The sequence below is a fragment of the Callorhinus ursinus genome, unplaced genomic scaffold, assembly GCF_003265705.2.
Source record: "Callorhinus ursinus isolate GAN/ISIS: 27379988/994484 unplaced genomic scaffold, GSC_fseal_2.0 scaffold2, whole genome shotgun sequence".
Lineage (NCBI taxonomy): Eukaryota > Metazoa > Chordata > Mammalia > Carnivora > Otariidae > Callorhinus > Callorhinus ursinus.
This window is the reverse complement of record NW_027397064.1, coordinates 100,323,404-100,344,237: the sequence shown is the minus strand read 5'-3', so window position 1 is coordinate 100,344,237 and position 20,834 is coordinate 100,323,404. Positions and strand designations below refer to the sequence as shown.

Genomic DNA, 20,834 nt, shown 5'->3' with positions numbered 1-20,834 from the left:
AAAAAAAAAGAAAACAAACCCATTTACAATTATACCAAAAAGAATAAAATACCTGAGAATAAATTTTACCAAGGAGGTAAAAGACCTATACTCTGAAAACTATAAGACATTGATAAAAGAAATTGAAGATGACACAGAGAGAGTATTTCATGCTCACAGACTAGAAGAACTAATATTATTAAGATGTCCATACTTCCCAAAGCAATCTACAGATTCAATACAATCCCTATCAAAATACCAATAGTATTTTTCACAGAACTAGAACAAATAATCATAAAATTTGTATGGAACCACAAAAGACTTTGAAGAGCCAAATCAATCTTGAGAAAGAAGAATAAAGCTGGAGGTATCACAATCCCAGATTTCAAGATATACTTCCAAAGCTTTAGTAATTCAAACAGTATGGTCCTGGCTCAAAAACAGACACATAGATCAATGGAACAGGATAGAGGGCACAGAAATGAACCCATGGTTATATGGTCAATTAACCTAAGACAAAGGAGGCAAGAATATATAACAGTGAAAAAACAGTCTTTTCAATAAATGGTGTTGGGAAAACTGGACAGCCACATGCAAAAGAATGAAACTGGACCACTTTCTTATACCATACACAAAAATAAACTTGAAATAGACTAAAGACCTAAGTTTGAGACCTGAAACCATAAAACTCATAAAAGAAAGAACATAGGCACGAGCACCAGGTGTTGTATGGAAGTGCTCAGTCACTATACAGTACACCTGAAACTAGTAGTACACTGTATGTTAGCTATACTGGAATTTAAACAAAAACTTGAGGGGGAAAAAAAGGAAAACATAGGCAGTAATTTCTTGGACATCAGCCTTAGCAACATATTTATCAATCTGTCTCCTCAGGCAAGGGAAACAAAAGCAAAAATAAACTATTGGGACTATACCAAAAGAAAAAGCTTTTGCACAGGGAAGGAAACCATCAACAAAAGAGAAAGACAACCACTGAATGGGATTAGATATTTGTAAATCACATATTCAATAAGGGGTTAATGTCCAAAATAGATAAAGAACTTCTACAACTCAACACCTAAAAACTAAATAATCTCATTAAAAATCCACAAAGGACCCAAACAAACATTTTTCCAAAGAAGACGTATAGACAACCAACAGGCACATGAAAAGACACATCACTCAGCCTCAAGAAAATGCAGATCAAAACCACAATGAGAGATCACCTCTCACACCTGTCAGGCTGGTAACAAAAGGACAAGAAAATAAGTGTTGGTGAGGATGTGGAGAAAAGGGAATGCTTGTGCACCGTGGGTGGAAATGTAAAATGGTGTAGCCACTGTGGAAAACAGTATGGAGGTCCCTTAAAAAATTAAAAATAGAACTACTGCATGATCCAGTAACTACTGGGTATTTATCCAAAGAAAATGAAACCACTAATTCAAAAAGATATGTGCACCCAATGTTTATAGCAGCATGATTTACAATAGCCAAATTATGGAAGCAACACAGGTGTCCATCTACAGATGAATGGATAAGGAAGACGTGGTGTACACACACACACACACACACACACACACACACACACACACACACACACACACTGGAATATTGCCCAGCCACGAGAAAAGAATGGGATCTTGCCATTTGTAGCAACATGGATGGACCTAGAGGGTACTATGCTAAGTGAAATAGACAGAAAAAGACAAATACCATATGATTTCACTTATATGTGGAATCTAAAAAACAAAAGAAACAAACAAAAACAGACTCTTAAATACAGAGAACAAACTGGTGGTTGCCGAAGGGGAGGAGGGTGGGAGGGTGGGTGAATTAGGTGATGGGGATTAAGAGGTACAAACTGTCAGTTATGAAATAAATAAGTCACAGTAATGAAAAGTACAGCATAGGGAACATAGTCAATACTATTGTCATAACACTATATGGTGACAGATGGTGACCACACTTATCGTAGTAAGCACTGAGTAATATATAGAATTGTTAAATCAATTTGTTGTACACCTGAAATGAATATAACATTGTATGTCAATTATACTTGAATAGATTTTTTTTTAAATAAAGTGAGTCCCTTCTAATACCAACATTCTAAATACCAATGTTCTTCTAGCATCACTTCAAGTTAAAGTCAGCTTGATTACAAACCTGTCCCTCTTCAGGTAAGAAGGAGAATTATTTCCCCGTAAGAAAGAGCAACATATGAAGCACTTTGGGGAATTCAGATGCCGTTGTCGCATAATACAAAGCAGATATCGCCACTGCCGGGCTGTCAAGGTGAAATGAGTTTGGATGTTACATGATCATGAACTAAGAGCTAACAAACAAGGTGAAGGTAGAAGGAAAAGCCACATCTCTAAGGCTGTCTACTTGAACTGTGTGGCAACCACTCTGAACCTTAATTCTTAAAAATGAAAAACAAACCCAAAAACCTAACAATAGCAATCACTGGTAGGTGGATTTTCAAAAATTGTCAACGTTCATCATTGTCAAGGTCACCCTTCTGCTGGCTTCAGAGATCTGAATGAGAAAGTACACAGGGGTTGGGGAGGAGAAGAGAAGAGAGATCCTGGAGAGTTGATTCTTGAGAACAAATACTATTGAGAGGCTAAGTTATATAAAGACAGAACACCTTGGTTCTGCCAGTGGCCAGCAAGGTGAAAAGAATAAATCTAACCAATCAATGACAGCAAAATCAAGATACGCCATGTGTCTCTGGGGTCCCTCCTGAGAGCCTGCTGAAGAACTTCCCCCTGAAAAACAAGAGGCCATGGCAGATGACAGCACGGGGAAGCTACTTACGTCCATCCTACCCACACGGTCTGCACAAAGCCAGCGCCTCATCTTGCCATACTTCCAAGGGCCATGCCAACATTAAGCATACCCAACAAAGGCTCGTGACAAAGTGAGAGGACTCTGGGTTGCTTTAACTCCAGGGTCAAACCCTCCCAGGGCTCCTCACTACACTGGCTGAGACATCTGGAAAAATCAGTCCTCCCGTACTTTCCATAAAAGGTTCCCTCAAAACCAAACAGACAAGATGTGTACGTTTTCTGCTGTTTCTAAGAAACACGCGCAGAGCACACACCTACCTTGTCCACGTTGGCCCGAGTTTTAGCCGATGTCTCCACGTACTGCACACCCCACTCCTCTGCTTTACTCCTAGCCTCTTCAATGGGCACCTGCCTCCGCTCCTCTAGGTCGGACTTGTTTCCCACGACAAGCAATGGAATTTTATCTTCTTCAGCCTTAACACGGAGGATCTGTTCCCTAAAGCATAGCATCAAAACAAACAAAACCAAACAACACAGCTCAGAAAGCTAGAGTAAGAACTCAAATTCACCGATGCTTCTAAAATGAAAGGCTGTCCTAGGGCAGAAAAACTTGTTACACTCAGGCCATGTTCCAAGGACACACTCCCTAGATCCTGTCATAAACAAGACAAAGTGTTTTCAAAGCCTGGTTCTCAGGTGCCTGTATCAGAAAGATGTGGGGTGCTCATCACAAACAGATTTCTGGGCCCAACAGGAGTCCCATGGAAGTGATGTCTAAATAGGAGCCCAGGATTCTGCATTTCAACAGGGTCCCCAATTTATGCTTGGGCACCAAAAATTTTTAACAAAAAGAACAACTTGGGAGCCTCTGGGATAAAAACAAGTTAAGAGACGTATCTTCATACACAAAATGCTTAATAATTCCCCTGCAAAAATGGTATGATTTCTTTGTGAGAATAACAGCTATGAAATCAGTGTTTCTCATAACAAAGCCGGTGGTCCATTAGATCATGTGAGCAGTTTAATGAGTCACAACCAGTAATTATTGTCCTCAGTGAAACAGAGTATTAGAATAGAACAGAAACATCAGAAGGAATGTCGAGTATTACATAAAGTGTAGCTCTGTGAAACTTCTGTTTCAATTTATCTGTGTACGTACTTACTCCCCCACAGTTTGCATTTAGATACAGCAAATGTTACAGCCAACAGAATGGGGTCAGTTATGTTAAGGAGTAATCATGTTTCATTGCATATTATTTTTCTACTACAAAGTAAAAAAAAAAAAAAAAGGAAGGAAGGAAATAATCCACATTAAATTTCACCTCTACTAAAAACTATCAGCTACCTAAAATTATTAATCAAACACCAAGTATTACAAAAATTAAATACTCCACTTCCATTATTTTGGTCCAGTAAAGACATTTCTACTTCTACATTCTAAAATATTCCAAAAAGAGACACCTTCAAAAGTGCATTTTGTGGGGATCTGCATTGATTTTTATATGATATAGGATAACATTTCATAATAATAAAAATATTTTAAAATTTTTCCATTAGAGTCAATTTAAGTATCAGATAGCAAATATTTTAAGAAAAACAAAAAAAAAGAAAAGTAGATGCTTAAAAATTGCTTTTAAGTAGCTTTGCTATAGGCTACACTTTTTTTTTTTTTAAGATTTTATTTATTTATTTGCTAGACAGCGAGCGAGCGAGAGCACAAGCAGGGGGAGCGGCAGGCAGAGGAAGAAGTAGGCTCCCCACTGAGCAAGGAACCTGATGTGGGGCTCGATCCCAGGACCCCGGGATCATGACCTGAGCCGAAGGCAGCTGCTTAACCGACAGAGGTCAAAGAACATACTACATTTAGAAGTTATATGATCAACACAACTATGGAACAAGAAAAACTGATGGCTCTCTGGCTCATGAGTCATGCAGAGGTTTGTAAAATTACCTCATTAATAAATATATTAAATCAAAATTGGGAGTACCAAGTCTGGTCTCTTATTACAAACCTATTTTTCTAGCTTACTGAATATTGTCCAGGGAAAGTTTTAAGGAAGATAGAGCATATTAACATTTTATGTTGCAACCCTCCCATAAATACAGCAATGCTATGTTTGAAAACCGCTAAGAGGCATAACGTGAGTTTAACCACAAAGGCTCAGATAGTCTACCTCCATTCTTCTGTTTCCAATGCTATAAGAAACCTGGACAGCCCTGTGACTTTTATCTGAATGTCCAGAGTCCAAGTCAGAACTCACTTGCCCTTTCTTTTTCTTTTAGGTAGTCATCTGTCCTTTCTTTCTCTAAAGATCCCTGTTCTCACATAATGCCCGAAACCCATCTCCCAAGATGAGATGAGACCCTGCTCCAAATCTCTGGAAACGCACGAATGTTATCTCTGTGTGTGTGGTGGCGTGGGGAGACAGGACGTCTGTTCTCTGGACAGGACTCTTCCACGGCTCACCATTTCCTTTCTCGGTGAGTCATGGGGTGACAGGGCATAAAAAGGCTCAGGACATGCAGGAAAGTGAGGAAGTGTGTGCATCTGTCCTGTTTTATCCTCAAGGACAGATAAAAACAGGATTATGTAGCTGCAAACACAATTATGAATACCGGGGCTATTCCCACATAGAGAAAACTTCTAGGTGTGTTGGGAAAGTCTGAAAACTAATAGGACCGCTCATAAGAGTCCTGGTCATTTAACTGATCACAACACCCACACTACAGTGCCAGAGTTTAGATGTTCTACCTTTGAAGACTTAACACTATGCAGCACAGCAACAGAGCACTACTTTGTTTACCTTCCACTCACTCTGCTGGTTTAGCTGGGATCACCCCTTGAGGGCTCCCGGGCTCACTGATGCCTCCTCCCAAATCTTGGAGAGATATTTAGTTTCCTCAATTTCTATTTTTGGTTGATCCCTCGATTTCTGACCATAATTTGCTACAGAATGAAAACAAAAATACTGGTTTTTTTCCCCCTTTTTAGTTCCTTGTTAGACTCTAGATCTGATTCTTAAAATCAAAAGTCATCGGGGCAGATATGTTTATAAGGAGAGTAGATGAAAAAAAAATACAATCGTGTAAGAGAAACAAAAAGCATATGGGGCAAAGAGAAAGACGCCCTTCCCATTAGAACCCTCTAAGGATGATGCCTAACAGCTCACTATGCCTTTATAACAAAATGAACTTCAGGTATCTTTAACTACTGTGTTTAAAATGAGTTATAGCAGCTAATATTTTACTCACTAGGCGAGCACCACCCACACACCCTGTGAGAAAGCCTGGGGACATCATACGGTGCAGGTGGCCATGGCGTCTGCCCTGAAGAATTTACAGCCTAAAGCATCATTTCATTTCATTTCATTTCATTTCATCAACTAACAAGTGCATTTTCAGATAGAGAAACAGAATCTCCAGTGCTGAGTAAATTTGCCCAGGGTCACAAAACTGCTAAGGGGCAGGGCAAGGGTTCAAACCCAGATCTGTCAGATTCTAAAACTGGGCTGTTTCCACTCATCTGGGCTAAACAGTCCTTACAGTGGCAGCAAATGGGTCACTCGGACCCACATCTTTCACTCTCCTGACAATGTTTCATCCACCTCAAAATAGATCAAAATTATTACTTTTCTGGCAAAATTATAAAAAAGTTAAAAAGAGTTGGGGCACGTGGGTGGCTCAGTCGGTTAAGCGTCTGACTCTTGATTTCAGCTCAGATCATGGTCTCAGGGCCCTGAGATCAAGCCCCACCCTGGTCTGTGCTCAGCGGGGAGTCTGCTTGAGATTCTCTCTCTCCCTCTCCCCCTGCTCATGCTCTTGTTAGCTTGCTCGCTCTGTCTTACTTGCTTTCTCTCTCAAATACATAAATAAAATCTTTAAAAAAAAAAAAAGATAAAAATAGTGAACTCATCAATCACTGTCCCTCAGGATTTATACAAAAACAAAATTACAGGTTCTTGAGAATACGGAATGGCTTCGTCCTCTCTAGGGACAGCAGATTCTTCAGATAATTTATATTCAGGAATTATAGAAACAGGGAAACCCAAAGAGACTATAACAAATGGTGGACTATAATAATGTGCCAAGATTCAAAAAGCCGCAGAAAATTCTTTAGTGGAATTCTTCCTAATAACAAGCTCAACCCTCTACTACTCTGCTCAGCCCCAAAGTCCTGCCAAGCCAAACCCACGAGAAAGAAAGGCAAAAAGCCTCCCGGAGTCCGGAGACTATTTCTCTTGAAACATACCTGAATTCGGCAGTTGCTGTAAATGATTCGTGTTCTGTGATTGAGAACACGAGGAGGAAACCTTCCCCACTGCGGAAGTAGTTGTCTCGAATGGCTGCATAATCTTCTTGTCCAGCCGTGTCCAGAATATCTATCTGGACTTCTTCTCCATCAAGAACCACTTTCTTTCTGTAACTGTCAGCTTTGGTAGGTTCATAGTCTTCTACAAACTGAGGGAATAAACAGCATTATCAGTAATGAACAAAGTTTTAAGGGAAAGAAAATCTGCACCAAAAAATACATTTCAACATATGGGCGCTTTGCCTGAGTATTTACTGAGTGCCTAGCATTATCACGCTGTGTACAAAGCACTATGAAATAAAAATAACTCCTCATATAACACTTCTGTTCTTTATTGTTCTCAGCTCTACCACTTTTTATTTTGTTTTTAAACAAGAGCAGAAATTCCCATTTTGTGGCTGAGGAGTCCAAGTACAGGGCAGAAAGAACACTGGCAATATTATTCTCAGTATAAAATTATAATACAAACATGGGCAAGGGTGAGAAACATAAGCTCTTATACATAATCAACAGAAGTATAAAACTCATCTGAAAAGTAATTAGCAAGACGGACTCAGAGGATTAAATATACACATAATGAAATATAAAAATAAACCCATCAAGCACCAGAAGAAAACATGGGTGAAATCCTTTTATTACCTTGAAGTAGGGAAGGCCTTTTTAACTATGACTCAAAATCCAGAAGCCATGTAAGAAAAAATTGATAAATTAGACTACATAAAAAATTTTAAAAACTTCCGTATGGCACAACACACTATAAAAAAAGACAAATGACAAACAGGGGAAAGTATTTGAACCCACATCACAAAGAGCTATATTTAAATAGTTCCTAGAAACAGGGAGGATAAAAGATCAACAATCCAATGGGGAAAAAGTGGCAACAGACATAAACAATTCACAGAAAAATAAATACATATGATGTTAAACATACAAAAAGATGTTCATCCGCACTTAATATAGAGAATGGAAGTTGTTAACTACATGGAGATAGCATTTTTCACCTACCAGACTGGCAAAACCCCACCGTCGGATAACACACTCTGGGGAAAAGGCCCTTTGTACATGGCTGGTGGGAGGAGAATGGTGCAGTCTTTACAGGGATGAATACGGCAAGATCTAAGAGCACTAGAGAAGCATTCATCCTGGGTCCCAGCCACCCTGCTTCTAGGAATCTAATCTACAGCAACATACAAGGTGATCCCTGTGGCACTGTGTGTGACAGCAAAGGATTAATAACCACCCAAACAGCCAGCAAAAGGTGCCCGCGGATGGAATACTACGCAGCTATAAAAAATGACAAAGAGAACTATGTACAGATACATAAAGAGCTCCAGATTATAACAGTCTACCTTTTGCACAAGTAAAGTATATGAGAATAAAGGGAGAATAAAGAATAAGAAATGTGTGTGTGTATAGTGGTTGTTTGTATATGTGTGTGTGTGTGTGTGTAAGATATATATATGTATACATATATATATCTTAAAAGGTATGTATATGCATATGTATGTATGTAGGTAGGTATTTGCCAAAAAGATACCCTGAAAGGACAAATAAAACAAAGCAAATATAAAAGCTGTGAAACAGAAAAACTGAAGCAATGAATCTAAATGAATATTAAATTGGTAATACAGCCACACAGAGAAAGAATTAATTCAAGAGACTTTAGCACAGAATAATTTTGATAGTATGTGTCCCACTAAAAGAGATGAAGGACAAAAGAATTTCAAAAAAATCCTAAAGTTCCCTCAGTGCTGTATTATTGAGTAATAATGGTATTAATATTTCAAAGCTATTTTCTTTATATTGTGGTAGACATCAAATAAGTAACTATCTTCATGATGTCAGAAGTATAGGTATTTAGAAAAAAACTAAATTAATGACAGCAATGTACTATTAAAGTTGAATTAGTGCTAAAAAAATGAATTAGTGCTAGTTTAGGCGGATATCCACATGCAAAAGAATGAAGTTAGACCCATATTTCACATCACATACAAAAATTAACTCAAAATGGATCAAGACTGAAAAGTAAGAGCTAAAACCCATAAACTCTAGGAAGAAAACAAAGGTGTAAAATCTTTATGACCTTGGATTTGGCAATTTGTTCTTAGATAAGACATCAAAAGCACAACTAAGCTTCATCAAAATTTAAAACTTTCATGATTCAAAGGATACCATCAAGAAAGTGAAAAGATAACCCATAAAATGAGAGAAAATATTTATAAATCATGTATCTAATAAGGGACTTGTATTCCAAATACATAAAACACTCTTAAAACTCAACAATAAAAAGACAAATAACCCAATTTAAAAATACACAAAGGACCTGAATAAACATTTCTCCAAAGAAGATACACAAATGGCCAATAAGCATATCAAACAAGGCCAAACATCTTTAGTCATCGAGGAAATGCAAATCCAAACCACAATGAGATACCACTTCATACCTACTAGGATGTATAATCAAAAAGAGACAATGACAAGTGTCAGCGAGGATAGGGAGCAACTGAAACCTTCATACATTGCTTATAGGATTATAAAATGGTGCAGATGCTATGGAAAACAGTTTTGCAGTTCCCAAAAAGTTATATGTAGAGTTACCATAAGACCAGCAAGTTTCGTGCCTCAATATATTTACACAAGAGAATTTAAGACATAGGTCTACACAAAAATTTATACACAAACGATCATAGTGACATTATTCAAAATAGCCAAAGAAGTAGAAACAATCCAAATGTCCATCAATTGATGAATGGATAAACAAAACCTAGCATATCCAGATAATGGAGTATTATTCCACGATAAAAAGGAACAAAGTACTGGGACACCTGGGTGGTTCCGTCAGTTTAAGTGTCCAACCCTTGATTTCAGCTCAGGTGATGATCTCAGCATCATGAGATGGAGCTTCACACTGGGCTCCGTGCTGGGTGTGGAGCCTGCTTAAGATTCTCTCTCTCCCTCTCCCTCTACCCCTCCCCCCACTTGAGTGCATGCGTGTGCATGTGCTAATAAACAAGAATCCTAAAAAAAAAAAAAAAAAAAAAAGGAAGGGGTGCCTGGGTGGCTAAATCGGTTAAGTGTCTGCCTTCGACTCAGATCATGATCTCAGGGTCCTGGGATCGAGCTCCACATTGGGCTCCCTGCTCAGTGGGGAGTCTGCTTCTCCCTCTCCCTGTCCTGTCGTGCCCCCCCCATGCTCACTCTCTCTCTCTCAAATAAATAAAAATCTTTAAAAAAAAAAAAAAGGAACACAGTACTGATACAAGTTACAACGTGGTGAGCTTTCAAGACATTATGCTAAGTTAAAGAAGCCAGATATAAAGACCATATATTATATGATTCAATTTATGTAAAATGTCTAGATGGGCAAATCCATAAGAACAGAAAGTGGTTATCAAGGACCAGGAGTGGAAGCAAGGGAGGCAGTAATGGAGAAAGAAAGACTACTAATATGTAGGGTGTTTTCTTTTTTTTTTTTTTTTTTTGGAAAATTTTTTTAAAATTATATAATGATGATGGGTGCATGTCTGTGTGAATATATTAAAAAGTCATTGAATCGACTTCTGCATTCACACTTGAAAAGGATGAATATCATGGTATGTGAATTATATCTTAATAATCTGTAATTTAAATTTTTTTAAATCTAGAAATTGAACTGAGATTATCAATTTGAACTTAACGGTATTTGGAGAATACCCTTAAAAAGAGCTTCATGCTGGGGTGCCTGGGTGGCTCAGTCAGTTAAGCCTCCAACTCTTGATTTTGGCTCAGGTCATGATCTCAGGGTTGTGATGGAGGTCTGTGTGGGGTTCTGCCCTCAGCAGGGAGTCTGCTTCTCTCTCTCTCTCTCTCTCTCTCTCTCTCCCCCCAAGCCCACCCCTCTCCCCACTCCCACACACCCTCTCCCCCTTTTAAAAAAAATAAAAAAAAAAAAAAAGAGCCTCATGCTGCCGATTAAAAGCTACTGGTTCTTCCAATGATTTTCAATTTCAAAACAAAAAAGGAAAAAATTTTTAATGTTAGGTTCTTACATTTGTACTAATAGTTATCTTAAAATATACAATATGTAAAAACTGACCTATGCTTCACACAGTGTCCTTTTAACTCCTTTCCAAAGAGACAAATTCATGACCCCAAAAACCCCCACCACCCAGATTTGCACACCCAGTGCAAATCTCTGAATAACACCATAAAGCATCTCAATTGCTCATTTCTGAGCTTTCAAGGTTAAAACCAGCAGGAGTTCCAGGGACTCCCTGGACACCGGAAGTCAGAATATCCTGATATGACTGCATACCTCTGTGTCAGTGAAAAGTGTGCAGATTATTAAAACGAAGATTACTATCTTGATGTTTCCTTTTTTCCACTAGAAACAGGAAATCCCTAAAGTCTTGGTATCTGTTAAGACGATCCAGGCTCCTGACCTTGCAGGGATGTGTGTGATTCAGTTTCAGATGCCCAGGACACACAAAACTAAGACGAACTTCACGGAGACCCCTTCTTGCGGAGCATGTCTACGCTGCCTTAGCCAGCCACTGAGCCAGCTGCTAACAGTCTAAAGAGTATGAGGCCAAAGATAAAATGGTTAAGACCTCCCTCCAATTTTTCTCAAAGTCAGGACTTAGGCAAAAATAAACACTTCTGGGACCACTGCTCCTCACATAATCCAAGTTTCATAGCAATTTCGCCATATAAGCTAATTTTTTTTTTAAGATTTTATTTATTTGACAGAGAGACAGGAAACATGAGCAGGGGGAGAGGGAGAAGCAGGCTTCCCGCCAAGCAGGGGGTCTGATGTGGGGCTCAATCCCAGGAGCCCGGGATCATGACCTGAGCCGAAGGCAGACGCTTAACCGACTGAGCCACCCAGGTGCCCCTAGGCTAATTTTTTTTAACTTGGGGTAAAGCACTGGCTCAGACTCAGTTTCCTCCTCTGTGAAATCAGGCTTGACTAGCTGATGTCTCAGGCAGGAGTCACCACACTTGGCCATATGTCGGAAGCGCCAGGAGAGCTTCATAAAAAGAAAGATTCCCATCTTCAACTCTAGAAACATCATCCGGAAGGTGTTTTTTACAAAGGTCTGCCAGGAGATTGTGCGATCATCTAAATTTGGCAATCACTGCTAAGGTTTCTTCAAGCTCCAAAATTATGATTCTGGAGCTCTACTGTCCAATACAGTAGCCACTAGCCACGTGTCATGGAGCTCAGCAGCCACACGTGTGGACAGTATAGACACAGAACATTTTCACCAAGGCAGAAGGTTCTATTAGCCAGCACTGTTTTTAGAAGATCAATTAAAGACTTTTCCAAATATACATCAGTTCATCTCTATGCTTTCCTTGGTCTGATTTTATGTTACCATTTCTTCAACAACTGCTGCACCCCAGTCCTCAAATATGTTAGCACATGAAAAAATAGACTAAGATCAAGCCCAGCTTTCCCTGGTTTCTCTGAAGATACTGGGAAAAAGGGACAAATTCTTCTGCATGCATCTTTCCCCCTCCCTCTTACCATACACACACACACAAACATACATAATAAAAATGCAAATCCCAATTAGACTCCCCACCTCGTCTCGGACAGCGTCAGCAGCCCTGCCTTTGACAAGACTGTCTGCACTGGATAATTCTCTGTCGTGGGATCTCTCCTGTGTGCTGCAGTATGCTTAGCACCATCCCTGGCCTCTACCCACGAGGTGGTAGTAGCACCTGTCTTCTAGTTGGGACACCGAAAAATATCTCTAGACATTGTCAGTGATTCCCTGGAGGGACAAAAATCCCCTCCTTCATCTCGATTAACAAGCTACTCCTCTAATCCTGTCTCCATCTTAACTCTGCTCCTCACCCTCTCTTCTTCCCAGACTCCATAGAAGAAAAATAAGGAATTTTTAGTAAGCAAAACATGTTATTAAACAAAATCAAGACTTCCAAAGCCATCTTCAAGACTTGCCTCTCCTCTTTTATGCAAAAAATGTTTTGAGTAAATCAAGCAGGTTCCACTAGATTTCCCCACTTTGGCCCCTAGAACAAGATAAAGAGAAGCAAACATCAAAGACAAAGGTTTTTTTTTGTAAGATACAGGGAGGGAATGACCCAAGAGGAAATCAAGGTTTTGGTCTGAAGCTTATTCATCCTTTTTAAGGAAAGAATATAAAATTACACATTTAATATTGGATACAAAAGTGACTATCTAGAGTGAGAAAATAAATCATAATGCATTATAAATTTTTTTAAATGGACAACTACCATGGCAAATACACCCTCAGAAGACCCTCAGTGAGTCATGCCCTAGTATGATGCTCTCCCCTCAAATACAGAGGAATCTGTGACTGGCTGCTAACCAACAGAATATCACCCCATGATTGCATTTCCTTATGTAAGAATCTGTCTCAGCTAACCAGAGAGACATTCCTACTGGCCCTGAAGAAGCAGCTGCCATCATATGACCTACCTATGGAAAGGGCCTGGTAGCAAGGACCTATGGGCCTCCATCCCACATCTGCAAGAAACTGCCAGCACCCAGAGCTTAGAAGAGGACCCGAGCCACAGCTGAGCTCACAGCCAGAGCCGACACTGCTGCAGCCTTGTGGGACCCCGAACAGAGCACCCAGCTAAGCCATGCCAGATCCCTGGAAACTGTAGATAACAAACGTGTTTTGTTTCAGGCTGCTAAATTTGTAAGAATTTGTTACATGGCAATAGAAAACCAATACAAGGGGCGCCTGGGTGGCTCCATCAGTTAAGCATCTGCCTTCTGCTGAGGTCATGATCTCAGGGTCTGGGATCGAGCCCCGTGTCAGGCTCCCTGCTCAGCGGGAAGTCTGCTTCTCCCTCTCCCTCTGCCTGCCACTCCCCCTGCTTGTGCTCTCTCTCCCTGTCAAATAAATGAAATCAAGAAAGAAAAAGAAAGAAAGGAAGAAAAAAAGAAAGCAAGAAAGCAAAAAAGAAAGAAGAAAGAAAGACAATACAAATACCATTTATATCACAAAATCTAACAAAATAACATATTTTTATTAATTAACTGCTGGAATCCCTTTAGCATACCTTCCTACTGGTTTGTTTGTTTGCCATATACTCTGATTATCTCCCATTCATGCCAATGATTCTGTAATACTTTTATAGCGAATAAAAAACACTTTAGTCTTGTCCTCTAGCATAATCAGTCCCAATTTCTCTTTTCTTGGAAGTTTAGAAGGGTTTTTTTCAGCTTCACAATGACTTGACATTACTAGTCATAAAAGCTATAAGACTATTGTCAAATCTAGGAAGCCTCTATTGAACTTCCCTGTAAGAAGCTGTAAGATCTGGAAGAACTTTCCAGACCCTATTTCTAGCTCCATATGTCTCGACCCTTGTTTCTCCTCTGCAGCTCACACATTTTCAGAGCCAGGTACCACAGGACAACATGCACAGCAGGATACACTCCCGGCCCTGTACCCCATGTCACAGTGCCAGGTGAGTCAGCGGAGTAGGCGATGGGCACATTCCCGGAAGCCGTGCCGACAGTGGGGCGGCTGGTAACAACCACACGCCAAAGTGACTCCAAACCACATAAATATATTCCACTAATTCCCAGCTAACCATATCCCTAACTTCCCTTCCCTCAGCTGGATCCCAAAAATGGCCATCACCACTCCAATACCATCCAACATTAGAGGAAGTTGGACAGAGGGCAAGTCTAGGGAAAACAGATAACAATCTTAACCAACTGTGGTTATAGGTCTCTTGCTTTCGCAAATTTTGTAAAGCACACACCCGTGTAAACAGAATGCAAGCTCTGGTCGGAACGCTCTGCCTGTAGTACCAGCCGACGGCCATCAAGCAGGGACGTTTGTTGCCATGGAAATCAAAACTGTGTTGTCACACTGGACTCGGCACCAGCTCTACTAACCACATTAAGTGATATCAATTTGAGGCAAGGATGGTGTGAGCTTCCCTTTGCTGCACGGGAGAACTAGAGAGAACCAGATGTCTATCACTTGAGGAAAGATTGTCCTATGACAGCTTAGCTCTCCCTTTCAATATCTCCCCAAATTGACTGTTACAAAGCTAAGTATCTGACCTGTTCTTTAGAAACAGCCTCCTCCCTTGCTTGTGTCAAAAAGAAAGTTCAAAGCACGATGGAAATCAAGGAAGCAGGGACCCCCTCACATCCCTGCCACGGTTGAAATTACTTACCAAAAATCAGCCACCCAGGTCTTATGCTGGTTAGACCCCCCCAGAAAGCTATTCAGAAACCTTGTTAACACAAATTTGCCCCATGATCCTCCATGTGTGTGAGGCAATGAGCACATGGACACAGCTGGAGAAGAGACATTATTACAGCCGACTCGATGATGAAAGCCGTCTGTGCCTGGCGTGTCTTACCTCATCATACATGAACTGAAGCGTCAGCGCCGACTTGCCAACCCCTCCACTGCCAACCATGATCACCTTGTGAAGGGCCAAGGAGCTCTGGCTCTTACTCTTGTTTGCAGCCATCCTGCTGGTTTTCTGCAGTTGCAACACACGAACAGAAGACCTAGTTGAAGAGCTGCCAATGAACAAGACAAAGACTTAGAAGCATTTTGATCTCTACCCAACTAAAAATCAAATGAAATCCACATGCACCAGAAAAGCCTAACCCAGAAATTCCAACAGAGAAATAAATCTTTGAGGTTCCACGCAGAGATAAAACAACCCCTCCAACAACCCCACATGTCATGTACCACAGCAGAGCCAGAGAGAAAGCAGGACAGAAAGAGGGAAAAAATGGGTATGCACATCCAACGCCTGTATTGCTGGGTGGGTGGGGAAAGACAACCTGCCACTAGAAATCAATGTATCCTCAAAAGTGCTTCACTGAGGCGGAGTGACCACAGAGCTCCGAGTCCCACTTCCCACCCCTACTCCAAGTCATCTGGTACCCCAGAGAACACCAGCACTCAGGGACCTCAGCCCCCACCTCTTTATTCTACTCCTCACCTCCCCTTGTACCTCTACCTCCCGGCACACACACTCACACAGCCCCCCACACGGGCCATGGAGGTGCTCGGGAAGGGGATGAGTAAATGCAGTTTTTATAATAAGTACCCCTTTATGGCACATGACAGAGTTAAAAGAAGGAGAACTAAACTATCTTCTCCAAGTGTATTTAAAGTGGTGAACTAAAGTGAGTTAAAATTTCCTATAGTAACAAATGATTAGTCAAAATCAGTTTAACATCAGATGTGAGATAAAGAGGCAAGAGTCCCTGGAATTAATGGGAAGACAAAATTTTCCAAATAAGTAAATTTAACAAATACCTGGAACTTATTTTAACCCCAGTGCCAATTTTTATTTTAACTAATGTGTATGGAAAAGCCCATTTCAAATATACCACAGGGTAAGGAAAAGGGCGTGGGGCGGGGCATCTCAAGGGTCATGAGCCTGGGTCTGCCATTTGTGAGCTGTGAAACTTAGAACTATTTGATTTCTCCAAGTCAGTTTTTTATCTGCAAAAACCAACCACCCCCTACCTTGCAGGATTCTCCTGAGGATTAAATGAGACAACATATGTGAACGACCTAAGCACAGTACCTAGCACCCAGTAGAAACTAAATAAAGGCTGGTTTCCTTCCTAGCAAATTCTAACTTTTTAAAATTTTCATTTTTTTTCTAATTACAATATGACAGGCTCCTATTTCCATTACTGCTGACGAGGTAACTTGAAAACATCACCACTAGAACAATAAATTAATATACACAGCACACACATAAATCATCCAGGCAAAATAAAACAACATTGCTTTAGATCAGTGGTTTCCATCCTTGGCTGCACAATGAAAATCACCTGGGGAGCTTTAAAAACATCCTGATGCATGGGTGCCGCCCCAGAGCCTCTGATGGAATTGGCCTGGCATGCAGCCTGGGCATGGGGACTTCTAAAAGCTTTCCAGGTGATTATAGTGGACATCCAAGGTTGAAAAGTTCTCTTACATGCACAGCTGAGCTCAAAAGAAAGTAAGAAATCAAAAAAAAAATAAAAAAAAAAAAGAAAGTAAGAAATCCCCATGGTAGGGCAAAAACAATCAGGGCAGTAAGAGCTGCTATTCCTGGAGTCCTGAATAGCTGCTGTTCTTGGTAACTTCGGATTTAACAAACACAGGGCTAGGAGTTCAGCTGCCCAGACCAAGTGGGAGTTAGAACTGAGACCTCTTCTCAGTTGAGAACTGAGAAGCCAAGGCCCTTGGGGGAACACACCTACAGGTAAAGAATGGACTAGAAAAACATTTGTTGACCAACAGGGGACGACAAGGAATTTTGTTTGACTGAGCCCCAGCTGCATGGAAGTGTACCCAGAAAATCTGTGACCACAGCATTTCTCCAAAGCCAAGAAATTAACATAAAAAGCAGTCCCAGGCTGGTCATGGTGCTGGAGCACAAGGCAGAGTGAAAAACAAAACCTCTCTGGGAAGACAACATGCAGTAAAACAGAGCAGGATAGTCATAGCTAAAACCCACAGATAGGAGCCCACAATTCCAACCTATGACACACCTAAGAAAATCACCATACACAGGAGTCCACATCCATAACAAGTAGGACTTTTAAGGCAACTACTATAAAAAGTATAATTTGAGCATTTTTTAAAAAGTCAAAATCAAAATGTCAGAAAAATGACATTATCAAAAGACCAGGAGTTAAACAAAAACCCCTCTGAATGTCTAAAATATTTTTTTAAGTATTTAAAACAAAAAGTTATAAAACTTTAGAAAAGGGAAGGGTGCCTGGGTGGCTCAGTCATTAAGCATATGCCTTCGGCTCAGGTCACGATCCCAGGGTCCTGGAATCAAGCCCCGCATCGGGCTCTCTGCTCAGTGGGAAGTCGGCTTCTCCCTCTCCTGCTCCCCCTGCTTGTGTTCCCTCTCTCGCTGTGTCTCTCTGTCAAATAAATAAATAAAATCTTAAAAATAGATAGATAGGGGAAAAAAAAAAACCTATCATTTTTTTCTCTATCTATCTTTGGCTCATTGCCTGGGGCCCTGCAGATTTAACTGACAAAAAACAGATTAACAGAGAAACAAACAGGAGCTTATTCCTGTGCATCTCACATACACACACAACTCAGTGATGAGTAACTCAAAGGGGCAATTAGAACCTCGGCTTACATAGCATCTTAACAAAATAATAAATTTTGTGGAGAAGTGACAAGACCAAAAAAACAAAGGACTTTGCACTTATAGGGGCAACAAATCATGGGAAGGCAAACACTATATAGGGGAAACTGATGGACGCTAAGAGCTGGTGAGTACGGTGTGTTATGCAGGTTCCCCCAGTGCCTTCTCTAGGCTGGTAAGTTTAGAGCTCTCAAGTGATTCAGAATAGCCCTGCCCTTCCTGGTAGAGACGGGGAGGCACAGAATTTTATTTTGGTCTGTTACTTTTCAACTGCCTTCAGCTCAAAATAATCCTGTGTCAAAGTGGCATATTTTGGGATAGCATACTCTGAACCCTTTCAATGTTCAATAGAAAATTTAGGAAATAGGGGCTTCTGGCTGGCTCAGTCAGTGGAGAATACGACTCTTGATCTCGGGGCTATGAGTTCAAGCCCCATGTTAGGTACAGAGATTACTTAAAAATAAAATCTTTTTTAAAAAAATAAAGAAAATTTAGGAAATATCTAAACTATTTTTAAAAGAGAAAAAAAATCACTTATGATTCTGCCACCCAGAGATATTCACTATTAACAGATTTCCTGCCAGTATTCTAATCTATATATTCCTATATTTAAAACCTATTTGAGATCATATTTGTGAAGTTTGGCATGTTATCTCTCACGTATTATATCCATCTGTCTTCTCAGAGCAGACTGAACATAATTAAATCTTTCCTTGATGATTTAAGGACCATCCTCAGCATGAGATCAGTTATGTGAGCAGCCTTGGGCTGCTGTGAGTAGAATCGGATCTCTGCTCATTCTGCCCCCCTTCCATGGGACCTCAGCTTACTTACTTCCCCATGCCAGGCCTTCTTTCCACTGCTCTTTTTCTAATTATGTGCTTTTTAATAAGTGTTCTAAGCAATTAACTAGATAATTAAGCACATTTGAATTGTGACTAAAATAGAATAAATGGGATAAGGCATGGGCCTCCCCAAAAGGCTTCACTTTAGGAAAGTGAAACAGCTTTTGGCCTAATTTCTGGCCTACAAGTGTTTCCCAGAGAGCTCAGGTTGGTGCATGAGGTTGGAACCTCCAGACCATCCATCACACAATTTCTCTGAAGCAACCCTGCTTCTGTGAATTATTACGATTGTATGAAAATGGAGAAATAATCTTCCAGGTTGGGATGGGGGAGGCTTTCAAACCCATGTAGACATCTATCTAATTCTGAGCTGTTATTTTCCAAAAACAAAGTCAATTTCTCTACAAGAAACCATAGTAAATGAACTGAAGACTATTCAGCAGGTTTAAAGATATCTGCCAAAGTATCTGTGCTCAAAGCTCAAAAACTGAAATAACCACGGTGGGTATTTCCAACCCACATAACCACCTTGGTCAACTTGACCTGATGAAGGGAAAGACAGGAGAAAGGCAGAAGGGCCAGCCAAGTGCCCATCACCAAACCAATCCTGGAAACTGGAAATGCTGACCTCCATGCTCCCGACACTGGAAATAAAAAAACCCTATTTGTTTAAGCCACTGTTAGTCTACTTATTGTTGTTGTTTTTTGTTCGTACTTGTACCGAAAGTGTTCCAGAAACCTTCCTGGTTTTTGACTCAAGAAACTCCAAGTCTAGTGATTTGGACAGATTAGTAAACAATCGCACCAAAAACTAATGATGTAATATATAGTGATTAACATAACAATAAAAAAATTTTAAAAAAAAGATTAGTAAACAATCACAGTGCAGGATTAAAAAATTCTGTGGCAGAAGAATGACGCAAGGGTGCTCTGGGAACACAGAGGAGAGACATCTAAATCAGACTAGAAGGTCAGGGAAATTCTCCTAAAGGGAGCAACATAGGAACTGGGATTTGAAAGAGCCTACTCGATAAAGAGAGGAAGAGAAATAACAGGAAGAAAACAAATCAGCACGGTTTAGGGACGTGCGTGTTGATGATTTCATGTTTGTAACTGATATGCCTAGCCAATAAATGTGTTCTTAAAAAATAATACAAGTATCTTTTCTTCCCAACATTTTGTTATGAAAAGTTTCGACCTTTCAGCAAAGTTGAACCAACTGCACAGCAAGTCCATATACCTGCCACCTGGATTTTCCAATGAGCATTTTTTTCCATTTGCTTTACCACAAACCCCGCCATCTGGCATCCCTCTCCCTACCCATCAGTCCATCTTATTTTTTGATGAATTTCCATGTAAGCTATAGACATCAGTACACTTCATGCCTGACTTTGGCAGAGAGATCATTTTTTTACAAAGCAATCATATCCCCCCGCCCCCCACTGCCTTCACTAACAATTTCAGAACTCTCTCTAAGGGGTTAGCAATCCTCCTAAATCACTTCAACAAACTATTTGGGTTCGTGGCCAATACATGAAGCCACAATGCAGACCTTTCATGGGGGAATTGAGGCCCATAACACCAAGTCGTGGCATGGCACTCTCTCTCGGTCAGAAGGCTTTTACAGGGGACTTGAGAAACATACCAGTGAACACCCTTTAGTGGGTCTCTACTTACTAACAAGAAACTTCATTTTTGTCCAAAAAACATTTAAGTGCTACTTTGTGCCAAGCCGTGGGTCTCTGCCCTTAGAAAACGTAATCCCCTAAGGTGAGACAT

At 40.4% G+C, this 20,834-nt stretch overlaps 1 protein-coding gene across 3 annotated transcripts in view; it reads right to left on the bottom strand.

Annotated features, from left to right (window-relative positions):
* The window catches only part of RALB (RAS like proto-oncogene B), a 52,370-nt gene that overhangs the window by 4,434 nt on the left and 27,102 nt on the right, over nt 1–20,834 (bottom strand). For all 3 annotated transcript variants that reach the window (XM_073885178.1, XM_025857512.2, XM_025857529.2), the window contains 3 exons: nt 15,442–15,607; nt 7,018–7,226; nt 3,087–3,264 (listed from right to left, as the gene is read on the bottom strand). In XM_073885178.1, the coding sequence (XP_073741279.1) occupies nt 3,087–3,264; nt 7,018–7,226; nt 15,442–15,555 (501 nt within the window). In that variant the 5' untranslated portion in view covers nt 15,556–15,607. The remainder of the gene's footprint in view (nt 1–3,086; nt 3,265–7,017; nt 7,227–15,441; nt 15,608–20,834) is intronic.